Source organism: Phocoena phocoena, chromosome 20 (genome assembly GCF_963924675.1).
Source record: "Phocoena phocoena chromosome 20, mPhoPho1.1, whole genome shotgun sequence".
Taxonomy (NCBI): domain Eukaryota; kingdom Metazoa; phylum Chordata; class Mammalia; order Artiodactyla; family Phocoenidae; genus Phocoena; species Phocoena phocoena.
Genome location: NC_089238.1, coordinates 12,191,809 through 12,210,929, shown reverse-complemented (window position 1 = coordinate 12,210,929; position 19,121 = coordinate 12,191,809). Strand labels below are relative to the sequence as shown.

The following is a 19,121-nucleotide window of genomic DNA, read 5'->3' as shown; positions in this document are numbered from 1 at the left end:
GATTAGGTCCTGGGTCTTTGATAAGACTGAAGGGGCGTGGCCTGGACTTGGACACGGGGTTGGGGAGCGTAGTTATGGGGGTGTCCTTCTTTGGAAGGGGTGGGGTCGAGGGCACAGTGCTCTTGGCCAGGTGCCGGATTTTCTAATGCCCCTGCCGCCCTAGCCAAGGCCCACGCGTGGTCGCATGAGGATCCACTCACTGGAAAATGTAGACAAGGCACTGCAGTTCCTGAAGGAGCAGCGAGTGCACCTGGAGAATGTGGGCTCACATGACATCGTGGACGGGAACCACCGACTGACCCTCGGGCTGGTCTGGACCATCATCCTGCGCTTCCAGGTGATCTCCAAGTGACCCCAGCCCAGCCCACCCCCCGGAGTGGGGCCTTAGGAGGGTGTCCCTCACCCACGCAATCAATCATTCCAAAAATATTCCTAATATGTGCCAGGAACGCTGTTATAAAAAATCACGATCACCACCATCATCATGATCCTTGTTTACATAGTTTTTACTCTCTTCTAAGCACTTGGCATTTAATATGCACGGCAACCGCATAAATGAGGTACTATTCATGATCCCATTTTAACAGTGAGGTAACTGAAGCCGAGGGACGTGAAGTAAATGCTCAAGATCACACAGCTAGGTAGTAGGGTTGGAACTGGAATCCAGGCAACCTTGCTCCAGTTCAGAAACAAAATAGACAAATTTTCTGTTTTATGGAGCAAGACATGGGCGGGGGGGTTAGACAGATAATAAATAAACACGTCCACGTGCAGACAAGACATATATGGGAAGAGGATGAATTCTAGGCAGAGAAGTAAAAAGAGCAATGAGCAAAGAATAGATTATGAGAAAGCAGTAAAAGCGATCTAAAATAGCCCGTTGCTTGTGTTGAGATTTTAGCCTTGGTGACCAGAGAAGGGCTCTCTGAGAAGCTGATGGCTGAATGAAGATGAAAGGAGAAAGCATTCCAGGCAGGGAGCACAGCAGATGCAAAGGCCCTGGGGTGGGAATGAGCTTGGCATGTTGCAGGTACAGAAAGACCAGTATGGCTAGAGACTGGGAGGCAGGGGGAAGACAGGGAGGAGTTGAGCTCAGGAGGGTTGGCAGGGCCTTGGTGATCTGTGAATAGCAATTTGATCTTACTCTGTCTGAGATGGGGAGAAATTAGAGAGTTTTATCAAGAGGAGGGGCATAATCAGATTTAGAAGGATCCCTCTGGGTTGGGGGTCATGGCCAAAATTGGAAGCTGGGAGCCCAAGGAAGAGACTGGAGCCGGACTACCGTGTGGCCATAGGGAGGTGAAGAGGGGGCCAGGTAGGAAAGACTCTGGGAGGAGGGAGGAGTGGACATGCCATAAGGGAAGGGGAAGGGGAGAGAAGGGGTGCTCCCACCCTCTGCCTGAAGCTGCCTCCCCCATCTCCTCTGCCACTCCCAGGCTCAAGCCCTCCACACCCCAACAGCCATGTTTTGTATCCTCACAGATTCAAGTCATAAAAATTGAGACTGAGGACAACAGAGAGACTCGCTCGGCCAAGGACGCGCTGCTCTTGTGGTGTCAGATGAAGACAGCTGGGTAAGCTCCCCCACCCCCTTAAGCTCCCCCACCCCAAGGAGGGCCAGGCCCTAACCTCTGGGCTTCCCTCAGGGACAGGAGCGCAAGGGGCAGCCCAAATCCTCAGCATCAAAAGTTACATCTGAAATTAACAAACTGGTAGCAAACTCTTCCGACTTTGATGAATAAACCTGTATAACAATCCGGAAGGCCAGGTTCAAATTTAGAACTCGGACTCCTCAGGGAACAATGTCGGAAGGTGGTGGGCTGTCCCCATCCTGCTCCCTTCTCTCCCCTCATCTCGTCCTCCACCTCAAAAGCCTCATGTGCACCTAGGTGGATCCCCGACCCTATTCCCAAGCTTTCCCCCGGCCCCCCATCCCTGAAAGCAGCCACCCCTCAGTCTAGGGGGGCACACACCAGGGCTCAGGCAGCTCAGGGTCCTGGTACCTGCAGTGGGGTTGGGAAGAGGGGCTCACAGACACCACCGGGCATGTCCCTGGTCCCCCTGCTGGGAGGGGCCTGACCTGAAACTGAAGTGCCCTCCGGAGAGCAGCCCTGGGAGGAAGGCGGGAGGGGCGGGTATGGATGCAGACTGGGCTCTCTCTGACTCTTGTCCTCCTGGGGCTCTCTGTCTGTCTTGCAATGCTATCTGTTCTTCCGTGTGTCTGTGTTTACCTCTATGTCTGCTTTTCCTTGTTCCGATCTCTCCCTCCCTCCTCTCTCCCCTCCTGTATCTCTCTCCCCACTCCTTTCTTTCCCCATCTCTGTCTGTATCTTGCTCTATCTCTGTCTGTTCCTCTTTTCTCCTTTCCTTCTCTTGCTTATTCCCTCTGCCTCTCTCTCTTTCTTGCTCCTCTCCTGTCCCCTTCCCTCTCCCTCTCTCTCTCTTTCTCTTTCCATCTTCCTGGCTCTTTCTTTCTTTCTTTCCTTCCTTCCTTCTTTCTCTCTCTCTCTTTCTTCCTTTCTTTCTTTCTTCCTTATCTACTTATATATCATCTGTATCTATCTACCCTTCTATCTACCTACATATCATCTATCTTTTATCACCTATCTATCTCCTATCTATCTATCTATCTATCCATCCAACCATCCATCAATCCATCTCTGTTTGTCTGTCTCTCCCTTCCTGCCTCTTTCCTCCTGACTCTCTCCATCTCTGCCTCTGTCTCTCCCTTTCATGCTGCCAGTTACCCTGAGGTAAACATCCAGAATTTTACCACCAGCTGGCGGGACGGCTTGGCCTTCAATGCCCTAATTCACCGGCACAGGTACCACCTGGCCTGGGGCAGCCCTGCCCTGCACGCTACCCCCGCCCCCATCCCTCAGGTACACACCCGTACACGGATGTATATAGATGACACACACAGACACAGCACCCACCCCCTTCACCTCTCTGCACACATACACATTTCCGTTCACACACATGCTCTAACACACACACTTACACACAGATGCACACACAGACCCCTGTCTGGGCCACATACCCTGTGCACACATGGAAACACGTGTGCCCTTGCACAGATGTGTGCACACAGGAATATACTCATACACATATATGGCTTCTACCTCTGCCTGCTGCTTGGATGCCCACAGGGTGGGCAGCTCACTCCCCATGGATGGTCCACTCTGGAGTGTGCACAGCGTCTCCTCCCATCAGAAAGTCCTTCCTCATGGTGAGCTCCCAGGCCCCCCATCTGGCTCCCTGTGAACCCACCTATTCATACTTCAGGGCCCGGGACTGAGCTGGCTGAGGAAGGGTACCCAGACAAATTACACCCACGTCATGATTGACCATGTGACAGTTTGGGGAAACTGAGGCCTAGAGACTGGGAGGGACTTGCACTAGTGTGAGGGAAGCCAGGACCCATATGTACACACTCATGCACGTATGGGGAGACCCAGCCCCACCGACATACCCAGAAACCCGCAAGCTGTAACCAGGGTCCTGCTAACAAGGGGACCATTTACTGGGTGTACCGGCATTGGTCTAAGTGCTTTCCAATAAGTCATTAATATTCAATGACCCTATGAGGCAGATGCTATTATTCTACCCATTTTACAAACGAGGAAACTGAGGCACAAAAACGATGCAGTAGCTCACCCAGAGTGACAGCCAGGAAATGGCCAAGCTGGGGCTTGAGTCAGGAGCGCTGGCTCCAGACCTCAGACTTCCAAGCACTACATAATACTGTACAGAAACGCACCCACGTAGACACGTGTGCGTCATGAAGTCAGACGTACATGTGCCCTCATGCAGCGCTCACACCCACAGCTAAGTGCTGTACAGACACACACCAGCACACACAGCTTTCCCACTGGCCGGGTCGTGCTCCTCCTGCCCTCGCCCTGGGTGGGACTCAGACACGGATGTCTTTTCATCCATTTGCCCACTGGCTTTGGAGCCTGCCTGCTGCCTGCCCTCTCTGTGCCCCTGCCCAGGCCCGATCTCGTGGACTTCAGCAAACTCACCAAGTCCAACGCCAACTACAACCTGCAGAGAGCTTTCCGTACGGCTGAGCAACACCTGGGGCTGGCACGTCTGCTGGACCCTGAGGGTGAGCCCTGCATGGCCCCAGCCCAGATTCCCTCTTGGGGGACTCCCAGCCCCAGTGCCATCCCAAACTCAACCCCATCTGGCTGCAGTATCACCCTAAACCCCAAGGCCATTTCAAATTCCAGCTGCCTCCCATCTCCCTCCCCTTCCTCATCTCCAGTCCCACCTCCTTCCCATCCCCACATCTACTTTCTCTATCTCTACCTCAGACCCAACCCCATCTCCATTCCTATGTTCAGCTTAACCCCCCCTTCCCCAACCCCATCCTTAATCAGCTCCCCACCAAACCCAACCCCCATCTCTTCCTAAGCCCGGCCCCATCCCTGAAGCCAACACCATCCCCGACCCAATCTGCAGCACTGCCCTATCCCCATGCCCACCCCCCCTCCCCAGCCCCAGCCCGTCCCTCTGTCTGTCCCCATCCACAACTCTGTCCTCATCCCCAACCCCTTTCCCATTTTCAGTTTATTCCCAACCCCACCCCCGACTTCAACCTCATTCCCAGTCCATGATCTCACCCAATACCAGCCCCCCATCTCTGGAATAATGGCCATAATCATACCCCACCAATCCCCCCATATCTGGAATAAGGGTTGCTCCCTTTTTCTGAGCATCTACCATGGGCCAAGCACATGGCTGGGAATTGTACCAGCACTGTTCCCTTTCATCCTCACACTGACCTGGTTGGATAGGAGTCATCAATCCTGTCGTAAAGTGATGGAAACGAAGGCTCAGAGATGTGAAGTCAGTAGCCCAGCGTCACACTGAAAACCCAGTAAACAGGACTTTCTGATTCCAGAATTCATGGTCTGAATCATTCCTCTACCTTGCCTCTTACAGTGCCTGACACATAGCAGGTGTTTATTGGATGTCAGTTTCATGAGCTGAGGAAGGATAAGGGCAAAGTATAATGCTGTGCATTCAATGAGTAAATTAAAATGATAATCAGGATTTACTGAGTTCCTCCTCTGTGCCAGGTTATTCTCTCTAATACTGATAGTGTTTCTAGGTGGCTGGCATTGTGACTATCCTTACTGTAACAATGGGGAAACTGAGCTCAAAGAAGTTAGGTCTATTTTATAAGGATATTCCGTGAGTAAGTGGTCGAGCTGGGATTCAAGGCTGCCTCCAGAGCCCGTATCCTTGACCTCAAACCTCACATACCATTCATACACTTAGTGTATGTATTTACTGAGCTCCTACTGTGTGCTGGGCATGGAAGGAACAGTGGCAAAAGACAGGCATAGCCCTTGTCCTCATGGAGCTCAAACTCTAGGTAAGAACATAATCACATAAGGGAATATGTAATTATAAATTGTGATTCATTCTAGGAAGAAATGATAAGATGTTATGAGGAAGAATAACAGGAGGAGACCATCTCTAGACAGGATGAACAGAAAGGCTTATTTGAGGACACTTAAGTTGAGTGGAGCCCTGAAGGATGAGTGGGAGTTTGGCATGAAGAAAAGGAACAGTGTTTCAGACAGAACAGCATGTGCAAAGGCCCTGAGGTAGAAGGTAGAATAGTGTGTTCCAGAAATCAGTATAGAGGGACGTCCCTGGTGGCACGGTGGTTAAGAATCCACTTGCTAGTGCAGGGGACACGGGTTCGAGCCTGGTCCGGGAAGATCCCACATGCTGTGGAGCAACTAAGCCCGTGCACCACAACTACTGAGCCCATGAGCTGCAACTACTGAAGCCCACGCACCTAGAGCCCATGCTCCGCAACAAGAGAAGCCACCGCAATGAGAAAAAAACCTGCTCACTGCAAATAGAGAAAAGCCCGTGCACAGCAACAAAGACCCAAAGCAGCCAAAAAAATAAATAAATAAGAAATCATTAGAGATAATTTCTCTATGGTGGTTTATATGTGTCAGGCACTATTTAATCCCATGAGGTAGATGCCCACTGGGCAGATACAAAAACTGAGGAACAGAGAGGTTAGTTATCTTGCCCAAGGTCACACAGCAAGTAAGAACGAGTTCTCCCTCCCACCACTTAATACCTTCAGTCTCTCTGACGGAGCGCTCATCATCCTGCTCCCTCACTCTCCTTTAATCATCAGATGTGAACATGGAGGCTCCGGATGAGAAGTCCATCATCACCTATGTGGTCTCTTTCTACCATTATTTCTCTAAGATGAAGGCTCTGGCTGTGGAGGGGAAACGAATTGGGAAGGTAAGAGGAGCCAAGGAATGGGGAGGGTGGGAGCCTGGGAACCATATGGGGGCATATCCGGGATGAGGCTGACCCCACCTTCCTTTGCCGGGTCAGGTCCTGGACCAGGTGTTGGAGGTGGGGAAGATCATTGAGCACTACGAGGAGCTGGCAGCCGAGCTGCTGGCCTGGATCCACCGCACCGTGGGCCTTATCAGCAACCAGAAGTTTGCCAACTCGTTGAGTGGGGTGCAGCAGCAGCTTCAGGCTTTCACAGCCTACTGCACACTGGAGAAGCCCGTCAAGTGAGGCCCAGCCCGGGAGGGAGGGTGGCAGGTGGGGGTGTGGAGGCAGGGTTCCTGAGCTCAGGCCCCTTTAGGTTTCAGGAGAAGGGGAACCTGGAGGTGCTGCTCTTCAGCATCCAGAGCAAACTGCGTGCCAGCAACCGTCGCCTCTACGTGCCCCGGGAGGGCTGTGGCATCTGGGATATTGACAAGGTGAGGCTGAGGATGTCGGGGAGGAGGAAGGGTTGCTCTGTGAAGTTGTGTAGGTCGTGCCCTGCTCAAGGGGAGCCGTTCACATGACAGACATCACGGACTGAGTATTCATTCTGATGGTTTTTCCAGCAGTAAAGGGTCCCGAGGAAGCAACGTTTTTTTTTTTTCCAATCTGCGCCAAGGTGCCATAAGTGCTAGGAGTGACCTCAAATAGAGAAGCCAGGGCCATTAAACTGTGGGCAGCTGTTGGAATCTGACTGCCTCCTCCTGCCTCCTTAGGCATGGGGACAGCTGGAGAAGGCAGAACATGAGCGGGAGGCTGCCCTACGGGCTGAGCTGATCCGGCAGGAGAAGCTGGAACTACTAGCCCAGAGGTTTGACCACAAGGTGGCTATGCGGGAGAGCTGGCTGAATGAGAACCAGCGCCTGGTCTCCCAGGTACAGGGCGTAGGGCTTGGCTCCGGGGGAAAGGGAGGGAGGATGGCGCTGATGGCCCTGGGACCAGAGAGAGAGACTTGATCTCCTAAGCAACAGAGAAGTGTTGGATTAGTCTCCTAGGTGACAAATGAAGGTGGGAAGGGAGAATTGGTTTCCTAAGTGTTTGGCAGGGGAGGGGTGTGGACCTGCTCTCCAGGGTAATAGGAGGGTGAGACTGGTCTCCAGGGTAACTAGAGAGGACAGAATAGGGAGAGTATTTAATTATCTCTTAAGTGACAAAGGAGGTTGTTATCTGGTGTCCAGCGTAACTCAGGAGGATAGAATTGGTCTCCTAAGTAACAGGATACGGTAGGCCTGGTCCCTAGTCTCTAAGGAAATGGAAGGATGGGGCCTATTTCCTGGGTAACAAGTTTAGGGCTAGAGATGTAACAGGGAAGGGTGGAGCTGATCTCCAGGGTAACTGCGGGTAGTGGGGCTTGTCTCTAGGGTAACAGGGAAGGGTGGAGCTGGTCTCCAGGGCAACTTGGGGTGGTGGGGCTGGTCTCCAGGGTAACAGAGAAGGATGGGACTGGTCTCCAGAGTAACAGGAGCCGGTGGGGGAGTTTCCAGGGTCACACAGGCTCAAGGTAACAGGTTGACTGCTGAGGCAATGTGGATGAGTGTCTGTGGCCTGCCCTGCCCCAGGACAACTTTGGGTATGAGCTGCCAGCAGTGGAGGCAGCCATGAAGAAGCATGAAGCGATTGAGGCAGACATTGCAGCCTATGAGGAGCGGGTGCAGGGCGTGGCAGAGCTGGCCCAGGCATTGGCGATCGAAGGCTACTATGATGCCCGCCGAGTAGCAGCCCAGCGTGACAGTGTCCTGCGGCAGTGGGCCCTGCTGACTGGGCTGGTAGGTGCCCGGCGGACACGGCTCGAGCAGAACCTGGCCCTGCAGAAAGTCTTCCAGGAGATGGTGTACATGGTGGACTGGATGGAGGAGATGCAGGTAGGGGCCAGATCGGGGGCCAATGATGGGAGTGGCATGCCAGGAGGGGAGGAAAGGGTATATACACTGAAAGGGTTGTCAAAGATGGAGAGGGAAGGGGAGAGAGACAGAAAGAGGTAAAGAGAAAGGGGGACAAAAAGAAAGAGTGAAAGATACAGAGAGAGACAGAGAGGCAGAAAAAGAAAATGTGAGAAAGAGAGAAAAATATCTGGAGAAACATAAAAATACACAGTAATATGGAGACAGAGCGAGTCAGGGACAGACAGAGGCAGAGAGATTAAGTCAGAGGAAGATCGCGACAATTTGAGAGAAAGAGAAATCAGAGAAAGAAAGAGAGAGAGCTGGAGAAGAAGACCCAAAGGTAGCAACAGAAATCTAAATGGCTACAGAGAAAGACACATAGGAAGATGGAATCCATGTGAGAAAGAGAGACACCTACTGGAGATAGATAGACAGATACAGAGCAAGATGGAGATAAGAAGGATGGAAGCAAAGAGACAGAGAGAAGTACAGACACGAAGAAAGACATGGAGGGACTTCCCTGGCGGTTCAGTGGGTAAGACTCCACGCTCCCAATGCAGGGGGCCCAGGTTCGATCCCTGGTCAGGGAACTAGATCCCACATGCTGCAACAGAAGATCCCGCATGCCACACCTAAGACCCAGCACAGCCAAATAAATATTTTTTTAAGATTAATTAATTATTTTTGGCTGCGTCGGGTCTTAGTTGAGATGTGCGAGCTCAGTAGTTGTGGCGCGTGGGCTTAGTTGCCCCGCGGCATGTAGGATCTTAGTTCCATGACCAGGGATCAAACCTGCGTCCCCTGCATTGGAAGGTGGATTCTTTATCACTGGACCACCAGGGAAGTCCCAGTATTCTTTTAAAAAAGAGGGAGAGACATGCAAAGAAAGAGATAGAGGTCGAGATGGAGACAGAAGTGTAAATGAGAAAGGGGGGAAGGCAAAGAGAGACAGAAGAAGAGGGAGATGGAGGCGTAGAGAGGGAGACACGGTGACAGACAGAGTCCAGAATTGTGGAGACGATGAGAGATGGAACATCCAGAGAGACAGAGATGGAGAGAGATGATGACAGATACACGGAGACTGAGACAGATCAGAGTTCAAGTGATGGAGTAGAGAAGCAGAGGGCTGGCATGGGCGATGAGTTGGGGGGCGCGAGTGGCCTAAGGGCCAATGCCAAAAATATACTCAGGGCTGCCCCTACTTGTAGGCTCAGCTGCTGTCCCGGGAGTGTGGGCAGCACCTGGTGGAGGCAGAGGACCTATTGCAGAAGCATGGACTGCTGGAGGGGGACATCTCGGCCCAGAGTGAGCGGGTGGAGGCGCTCAATGCTGCTGCCCTGCGTTTCTCCCAGCTTCAGGGTGAGTCCGAGGTTGGGGATTGGGGTGGAGACTTTCAGGGCTAGTGCTAATAGAAGCAGAATGTCTCCTGAGAGACAGAATGAAGGAGTGAGCTCTCCATCTTTGGAGGCATCCAAGCACCAACTAGGATCACACTCCATCAGGGATATCACATGGGAAATTAGTGCCTTGAGTGAGAGGTTGGACCACATGACTTCTTCCTGCTTTGAGATTCTGCAGTAATAGTTCATGTTTCTTGAGCACTTGTTATGTGCTAAGCCTTTCACAGCCGATCTCAGTGAATACCATAAAAAGACTGGGTAAGGTAATTATTGTCAAGGCCTGTTTAGCATCAAGTGATAGAAACTCAATTTAATTCACTTAAGGAGGAAAGGGGAATGTACTGGCTGATGTAACTAAATGTGCAGGAAAGGATGAGTTTTGCTTCAGGTATGGCTGGATCCAGGGATAGTTCAGTGATGCTTTTAAGACTCCATCTGTTTCTGACTCCAGTCTTTCTGTTTGTGTCACTATTGGGCTGTCCCTCCCCTTGTGGTGTAAATCTGGGATCATCCAGCAGCTTCGCAGACCCAGCAAGAGACAGCCCCCTTTCTCTCAATATTCTGGCAAAAGGTCCAAGGAAAATTTTCATTAGCCCACTGTGGGTCCCGTTCCCATCACTCAGCCAAGCATTATGGCCCCAGGCTATCCAGTGATCTAATTGGCCACATCTATGTGACATGCCCTCCCAGAGCCAAGAGTGGGGTCAGCTCCCTCCAAAGACATGAACTGAGAAGGAGGGGGGTGGGGCGCCATTAGCAGAAGCAGGGACATGGATGCTGATAGGCAAAACCCAGACTGGCTCTAAAAACGTTCTCATTTTACTGATGATAACGCCCTCCAGCCAAAGACCACCAAGAACCCTGCTATAGTCAAACCAAGCTGGGTTTTTTGGTTCTTTGCACACACCAGGGGAACCATGGGGCATCTTAGTAAGAGGATGTTAAGACGGGCTTGTTGTAGGATGTGGGCTTGTTTTAGGTGATTTGGGATGATTTAACATAGTGTGTTTTGCTGCAGATTGGATGCTGTCAGGAAGTGGGGGTAATTAGATGATTGCGCGTCTTAATCATTTTTATCCAGGTAGTGGGAGGAAAAGGATTGGCAGGAGCGGTTCACCTTGGCCAGGTGAGGGGGCGGGCAGGGGGGTGACTGCTTTTGTGGTTTGCACAGTGACTTTGTTTTGGGTGCTCTCAGACGTGATTGTGGAACGGTCTTTTCTTCGTCCCGCTCCATTCCTGTTGCAGAGTGGTCTTGTCTGACGTTGTGTGCTGTGCAACTGTGTGTGAGCGCTGACAGCATCAGGGCTGCTTTTTTCTTTCTCACTGATGAGGAAACTGAGGCCCAGAGCCTCAGAGCTGATCAGAGAGAGGGCTTGGAGGCTGGTCTGTCTCACTCCTTTATCTGGAGCCATGGCCCTTGGGAATCCCGGAGCATTGTTAGGAAAGGAAGACGCTGTCCAGCTTGCAGGATGGTCAGGGGTTTCTCACCCTCATGGACTGGGTCATGTCCTAAGAGCAGATGTTGAGGTCTCCTTCCAAGCCCCAGTGCGGACATCCCCATCCTAGCTCAGCCCATCACCAACCTCATGACCCCACGAGACACTGTTGGGACCCTCTCCTTCATCTTCACTCTTCATCCTCATTCTTACGGATGTTTGTCAAGGAAGCTCCCTCGGTCTTTTCCTTGTGAGGTCTCGGTGCCTGGTGACAATGCGCCAGCAGCACTGTGGAAACAGCAAAGAGGCTAGTGTGGGGTGTGTGTTGTCATGGTGACGGGAGGTAGCGCTGTCTGATAAGTGGTCCAGAGTGTGACGTCCTGCTTGACTACTTCTTAGCTGATCCTGGGCAAGTAGCTTCCCTCCCTGGGTGTGAGTTTCTTCATCTGCAAAGATGGGGCTAAGGAGGATACTGGCTTCATAGAATGGCTGTGAGAATTAAATGACCGTGCGTCAGAGTAAGGGCCAGATACATGGATGCTGCGGTGTTTATTATTCAGTTGGATGCCTCCGTATTTGGGTCCATTTCAGTGAATGTCCACAAATGCAGAAATCCCAGGCCATCTAGGGCAGTGTCTCTCGTACTGGTTTGTTTGTTTTGTTTTTTTGCGGTACGCTGGCCTCTCACTGTTGTGGCCTCTCCCGTTGCCGAGCACAGGCTCTGGACACGCAGGCTCAGCGGCCATGGCTCACGGGCCCAGCCGCTCCGCGGCATGTGGGATCCTCCCGGACCGGGGCACGAACCCGTGTCCCCTGCATCGGCAGGCGGACTCTCAACCACTGCACCACCAGGGAAGCCCCTCTCATACTGTTTTGACCCAGTAAGAAATACATTTACCTCATGACCCAGAGTTCACAGGCACACGTGCAGACACACACACACGCAGACACACAGAGACACCAAGCCTTTATAAAACAATGCTTCTCCCCTTACCTCTGATAGTTTCTATTCATTCTATTCCATTTCACTAAAGAAATGCTGGCTGCAACCCATTAAGTTAATCTCACAGTTCTCAGTCACAAACCAGAGGTCCAGGAGGAAGGTGAAATATTTGAAGACAAAAAAGGAGTTTAGGTCATCACTGGGTTAATAGATAAGGTGACAGAGGATGAGAGAGGGAACCCAGAAGCATAGCTTAAGAGTAGAGAAGTTTCATCGGGTCCCTTTCTGAAGGGAAAACACTGTATATTTACACTGAAATATACACATTCTAGGATTCTCTGAATCTCTGTTTCCATTCATCATTCAATCAATAAGTCACCGTTTTCACTAGGTGACTGCTCTGGGCTCCACCCCATGCTGGGCAGTGGTGGGGACATGGTGTGCTGGAGACAGTCCCTGGCCCTGTCCTTACGGGGCTCCCAATCCAGTAGGGTAGACAGACTGTCAGTGACGGGCCAGAGGGTTCAGAGCTGGGTGAAGGAGTCACAGGCAGAGTGGTCCGGGCTGGGATGGGAAGCAGAGAAGCCTGGGAGAGCCAGTGAAGGCGCCTGCTCCAGATTTGGGGTGTCAGGGAAAGCTGCCTGGAGGAGGGGAGGTGTAACCTGGCATCTGATGAAGTCGGGCCAAGGACTAGGCAGGTAGCCTTGTACCACCCTCTCTTGGACGCCCCCTGGCCCGTGCCCAACCAGGGATCTGCCCCTTTTCCTGGTCCAGGTTACCAGCCCTGCGATCCGCAGGTCATCTGCAACCGCGTGAACCACGTGCACGGCTGTCTGGCGGAGCTGCAGGAGCAGGCGGCTGGGCGGCGCGCGGAACTGGAGGCCTCGCGCAGCCTGTGGGCGCTGCTGCAGGAGCTGGAGGAGGCCGAGAGCTGGGCCCGCGACAAGGAGCGCCTCCTAGAGGCGGCGGGCGGCGGCGGCGGCGCGGCGGGAGCGGCGGACGGCGCCCACGACCTGTACAGCACCGCGCGCCTCCTGGCTCAGCACAAGATCCTGCAGGGCGAGGTGGGCGGGCGGCGGGTGCTGCTGCAGCAGGCCCTGCGGCGCGGCGAGGAGCTGGCCGCGGCCGGTGGCACCGTGGGCCCGGGCGCCGAGACGGTGCACCTGGCGGGCCTGGCGGAGCGCGCGGCGAGCGCGCGGCGGCGCTGGCAGCGGCTGGAAGAGGCGGCGGCGCGGCGCGAGCGGCGGCTGCAGGAGGCGCGGGCGCTGCACCAGTTCGGTGCTGACCTCGACGGGCTCCTGGACTGGCTCCGCGACGCCTACCGCCTAGCAGCCGCGGGCGACTTCGGCCACGACGAAGCATCCAGCCGCCGCCTGGCCCGCCAGCACCGCGCGCTCACCGGGGAGGTGGAGGCGCATCGCGGGCCCGTGGGCGGCCTGCGGCGTCAGCTGGCGACACTGGGGGGCGCCAGCGGCGCCGGGCCACTGGTGGTGGCACTGCAGGTGCGCGTGGTGGAGGCCGAGCAGCTGTTCTCCGAGGTGACCGAGGTGGCTGCTCTGCGGCGCCAGTGGCTGCGGGATGCCCTCGCTGTCTACCGCATGTTCGGCGAGGTGCACGCGTGCGAGCTGTGGATCGGTGAGAAGGAACAGTGGCTGCTCGCCATGCGTGTGCCCGATTCACTCGACGACGTCGAGGTGGTGCAGCACCGGTGAGCGCGCACTGGTGGGATTCCCCGGTCCCCTTCCTCACGCACACAGTCTCACCTTCCTTGGTTCAACAGTTCCCGTGTCCACTCACCAGGAACCGGGGGTTCCAGTAAAATGGGAATGATATTAGTCCCAACCTCACAGGCTACTGGAGAACAATAAATGACTTAGTATGTGCAAACTACTTAGCAAATGCCTGGGTCCAGGGAGCATTCCATGAGTGGCTGCTATTATTACTATAAGGCTTATAGTCACCTGGCACGAAATTAACCTGAGCTCCTCCAGGGGTGTCCCAGCCTGACCCCTCTCCCTGTGACTCCTACTGCCCTTGCATAGATGTTACCTCCCTAGCTATAAAATTGTTCTGACCCTTGTCACTTTCTCTTCCCTCAACCCACTTCACATTTCTTCACAGCAGTTACCACCATGTGACACATTAGATACTGATTTGTCTGTTGGCAGATTTAGAAATGGGTTGTTAAAATAGTGGATGAACCCTCTGCACCTCTCTCTCTGAGCATGTTCATCCATCCACTCATTCAGTGGGTACTTACTGAGCTCCTGCCCTGTTCCAGGTCTTGGGCTGAGCATTCCTGGAAACACAGGCCTGGTCCCTGCTGTAACTGTGCCCACAGTTACCCAAGCCACAGCCTTGGGCATTGTTTTAAACAAGGGAGGACCATGGCCAGCTTAAAACAGATTTCCCTGGCTGCCATGTGGAGGGTAGGTTGCAGGGTGTGAGAGTGGTGGCTGGGAGCCCAGAGAGGCAGCTGGGGTGAGGATTCAGGTAGGAGAGGACAGGACTGGACCAGGGCTGGAGCCCAAGTAGACAGGCCATGGGGAGCAGACAGGCCTGGGGGGAGTGTTTGTCCAAAACAGAGCCCAGGGAGTGGGGTCGGGGGCTGTCCCTGAGGTGGAGACCCAGAGGAAGAACAAATTGGGGGAGATGCTGAAGCTAGTTTGAGTACAGTGAGGACCTTGGGGGAGATGCACAGCAGGCTTTAATGTTGGAAACAGGTTCAAAAGGAATGAGGTTGAAGCTGGAGACAGATGTGTGAGTGATGGGTTCAGGGGCAGGGACTGTGGGAGTGGGTGAGATGGGCCAGGCAGGATGTGAGGGAAAGCTCAGAGGGCCCAGGACAGAGCCCTGAGGAATCTAACATTTAAGTGGCAGGTAGAAGAAGAGAAGCCAGCAAAGGAACCTAAGGAGGTGAGGTTGGAGAGTTAAGAGAAGAACCAGGGGAAGGCATCTTCCCAAAACCCAGTGAACAGGTCCCCAGGGTCCAGGCCTCTCTGAGCACGTCCATCCTTCTTCCGCAGATTTGAGAGTCTGGACCAGGAGATGAGCAGTCTGATGGGCCGTGTCCTGGATGTGAACCGCACAGTTCAGGAACTGGTGGAAGGAGGCCACCCCAGCTCAGAGGAGGTGCGCTGCTGCCAGGACCACCTCAACAGCAGGTAGGTGAGGCCTGGGGCTGGAAGTTCTTCTAGGTATCCCACACCAGTTCTTCCCATCATTCTTTTCCTCATTCACCAACTGTAGAAGTCAAGAACGTGCACTTTCAAATCCCTGAGATGATAAGGGCCATCTAGTAAATTAGCAAAATCTTGAAAACAATTAAAATACCCAGTGCTAGTGGTGACGTGGTAAAATGAGGACACAATACATTTTAATGGGGCATTAACTTACTTGTTCAGAAATGATTTATTGAGTATCCACTGTCTGCTAGGAAGTTTTCCAAGTACTTTTGTTTTATCTCCCCATATCCCAATTTCTATGGTAAAGTTTCCAGAATTCAGAACTCTTTAAGAATAGCAACAAATTAAATCTTTCCCGCTAGAACACTGCCCGTAGTTCTTGCAAAGTAGGGTTTATGGATAAAGACACAGATCCAGAGAGGTGAAATCCTTACTCTAGCTTACTCAGTCTAGTAAGTAGGAGTCAAACCCAGGGGCTCTTGGTCATATTTATATATTCAGTCTTCCCAGAAATTCTGTGGGGTGTAAATTACCCATGTGAGAGAGGAGGAAACGGGGGCTCAGAGAGGTGAAGGTGGCCTGAGGTCACATGGCAAGTTATGGGGATCAAGCCTGGATTTGTCTGACTCCAAAGATTGTGCCCTTCACTGCTGTGCTGGAAGATCCCAATATCCAGTGATTTCCAAGTCTCTGTAGACTCAACAATCCCAGGGCACCAGGGCCTAAAAAGATAATGACAGCAATAGTGATTTACGGCGTTTAGTGAGATGATGTGCTAAGTGCTTTAGCCACAAGAACTCATTAAAAACACCCAATGAAGTGGACATAATTATCCCCATTCTCCAAATAAGGAAACAGGATCAGAGATGGAAACGATTTGCCCAAGTTCACATGGCAAATCTGGCCAGAGCAGAACTTGAACTTGAGTCCTTCTGATTTCAGAGTCCTAATTTCTGCCCTTATGCTGTGTCCATTCTAGAGGTGACAGAGAGTTCACAAATAGACTAATACATGAACAAGATATTTAGAGAGTTTTAAGGATTTATGCAGGAAATAGAGTGACCTGGTAGGGCATAACTGGAGCTTGGGGGTGATTTTAGATCTTGTGGTCAGCCATAACATTTTGAGCTGGCCCCTCGAAGGAGATGAGAAGACAGCCAAGGAAGGTCCCCCCATCAGGTGGGTGCTCCAGGTGAGGGACCCGGGGGGCTCCGGGTGGACCTGGGGGAAGCCCTTTTTCTTCAGCTTCCCTGAGAAGGGAGGGCAGCCTGCTTTGGGGCCACTTCCCTGGGGGCTGGCTGAGGAAAGGATTTCAGGATGGTGAGGGCAGAGGTTTAAAAAAAGGGGTGGGGGGAACAAGAAGGATCCATCCACAGGAAGAGTACATATGGGGGAGGGGAGGGAGGGTACAGAGCATTCCAGGCAGGGAGCACAGCCAAGGCAAAGGCCCTGATATGGTCTTTGGGACCATATCAAGTCCCCATATCAATAGTGGGGACTATTATCCCCACTCAATAATAGTAGCTAATAGGTACTGTTTTAAGCACTTCACAAACCATAACTCATTTGACTCTCACAACACCCCTATGAGGTAGGTACTGTGCTATGTCCATTTTACTGGCGGGGAAACTGAGGCACAGAGAAGGTTACTAACCGAAGGGTACATAGCTCAGATTTGACTTTGAGCCTGACACAGCCAGGCAGTCTGGCTCGGATTCTGTGCTTATAAACTGGACCATACACTGCCTATGAAAGGAAACTGAGGCCCAGAGAAATATCATCTCTTGCCTGAAGGCACAGGGCAATGCGTAATTTTCCCCATTTATTTATTTTGGAATAAAACAGGTTTGCCTTAGCACCTGGCTTATAGTACATGCTCAGTAACTATTCATTGCATCCAACGTATTATCTGATGTCATGAGCCAGCAGTTCCCACACTCTTTGGTTTCAGAACACTTTGCACTCTTAAAAACTATTAAGGACCCCAAAGAGCTTGTTTTAGTGGGTTATAGCTATCAATATTTACTATATTAGAAATTAATACTGAGTAATTTAAAAATATTACGTCGTTAAAAATAATAATAAACTTAGTCTGTTAACGTAGCTAACATGTTTTAATGAGAAAAAAACCTTTCAAAACAAAAAAAATGTAGCGAGAAGGATGGCGTTCTGCGTTTTTGCACATCTGTTCAATGTCTGGCTTAAGAGAAGGCAGCTGAGTTCTCAGGTCTGCTTCTGCACTCAGTCTCTGTCCTGCAGCCTCTGGAAAACTCCACTGTACACTCGGGACAGAACGAAAGTGAAAAGGCAAATAGCATCTTAGAGTTTTTATGAAGATAGTTTTGCCCTTGCTTAGATTACATTTTGAGAACCGCTGTTCTAAGCAAATGTACCTGGCAGAGTCCATTTTACAGACAGAAACTGGGGCTCGGTGAGATAAGGTGACATTCTAAGGTCACACAGTGGCTGGGTTCTACCTAGGGTCGATGGGCCCTCCACACCCAAGAGGGGTCTCCGTCCTCCTTAAGCCGCCCTGCTTCCCCTGGGCAGGTGGAACCGCATCGTGGAGCTGGCGGAACAACGCAAAGAGGAGGTGAACGCCGTGCTGCTGGTGGAGAACCACCTGCTGGAGGTGGCGGAGGTGCGCGCCCAGGTGCGCGAGAAGCGGCGGGCTGTGGAGAGCGCGCCCCGCGCGGGCGGCGCCTTGCAGTGGCGCCTCAGCGGCCTGGAGGCTGCTCTGCAAGCGCTAGAGCCGCGCCAGGCGGCCCTCCAGGAGGAGGCGGCCCTGCTGGCTGTGCGCTTCCCGGCTCAGGCTGCGCGGCTGCATCAGGGTGCCGAGGAACTGGGCGCCGAGTGGGGCGCGTTGGCTAGCGCAGCTCAGGCCTGTGGCGAGGCGGTGGCGGCGGCCGGGCGCCTACAGCGCTTCCTGCATGATCTGGACGCTTTTCTGGACTGGCTGGTGCGCGCCCAGGAGACGGCGGGCGGCGGCGAGGGGCCCCTGCCCGGCAGCCTGGAAGAGGCGGACGCGCTGCTGGCGCGCCACGCCGCCCTCAAGGAGGAAGTGGACCAGCGCGAGGAGGACTACGCGCGCATCGTGGCGGCCAGCGAGGCACTGCTGGCGGGCGACGGCACCGAGCTGGGTCCGGGCCTGGCACTCGACGAGTGGCTGCCGCACCTCGAACTTGGTTGGCACAAGCTGCTTGGCTTGTGGGAGGCGCGCAGGGAGGCGCTGGTCCAGGCGCACGTCTACCAGCTCTTTCTGCGCGACCTACGCCAGGCGCGGGCGGTGCTGCGCAACCAGGTGCCCGCTTCCGGATTGACGAGGGCGGGGGTCTGAGGCCGCGGGGGATTTCGGGGACAAGGAAATGTATGGAGGAGTGTGTTTGCGGGGACCACTGGCTTCGTGGCTTATTTGCTGTCAGCGGCGGTGTGTGTGTGTGGGGGGGGGCAGGTATCTGGTACGGATGGCTGGGTTTGTGGAGCATCCGGTGTGAACATGCGTGGGTGGGTGTGTAACAGAATTTGAGGATTATGATGTGTGGGGTGGCGTCTTATTTTAGGTGATTAACAGTTTGTGGACTATTCTGAGTAAGTAATGCATTTGGGTGTTCACTGGAGTGGCTTCTTGGGTTTGTGGATTGTCTGGAAGGAAATAAGAGTATGAGGTTGATTGGTGATGGTCAATGGGGTTTAAAGAAGATCTTGGGGTGGATAACAGAGGATGAAGATTATGGTAGAGGGAATTCAGGCTGAGAGATTATTGGGGTCAGTAAATGATGGTGGATTAAGTGGTTCTGGAGGCCTAAATTAGCAGATTATCTTCTTATTGCGAATGGCAATTTGCAGATTCTCTGGAGAGGGTAACTGCCTTTATGGCTTGAGGAATCAAGTGCTGTGGTTATCTGGGAACAGCTAATCCATTTGGGGGAACTTTCTGGGATGGGAAC

General features: G+C 52.9%; 1 protein-coding gene across 1 annotated transcript in view; it reads left to right on the top strand.

The window, feature by feature from the left end:
* The window catches only part of SPTBN4 (spectrin beta, non-erythrocytic 4), a 69,432-nt gene that overhangs the window by 12,048 nt on the left and 38,263 nt on the right, over positions 1-19,121 (top strand). Inside the window, exons 3-15 of the mRNA XM_065899264.1 lie at positions 164-337; positions 1,483-1,574; positions 2,744-2,824; positions 3,996-4,111; positions 6,176-6,288; positions 6,385-6,572; positions 6,647-6,764; positions 7,044-7,202; positions 7,887-8,189; positions 9,419-9,569; positions 12,764-13,697; positions 15,016-15,153; positions 17,725-18,475. Of these exons, the coding sequence (XP_065755336.1) occupies positions 164-337; positions 1,483-1,574; positions 2,744-2,824; positions 3,996-4,111; positions 6,176-6,288; positions 6,385-6,572; positions 6,647-6,764; positions 7,044-7,202; positions 7,887-8,189; positions 9,419-9,569; positions 12,764-13,697; positions 15,016-15,153; positions 17,725-18,475 (3,318 nt within the window). The remainder of the gene's footprint in view (positions 1-163; positions 338-1,482; positions 1,575-2,743; positions 2,825-3,995; positions 4,112-6,175; positions 6,289-6,384; positions 6,573-6,646; positions 6,765-7,043; positions 7,203-7,886; positions 8,190-9,418; positions 9,570-12,763; positions 13,698-15,015; positions 15,154-17,724; positions 18,476-19,121) is intronic.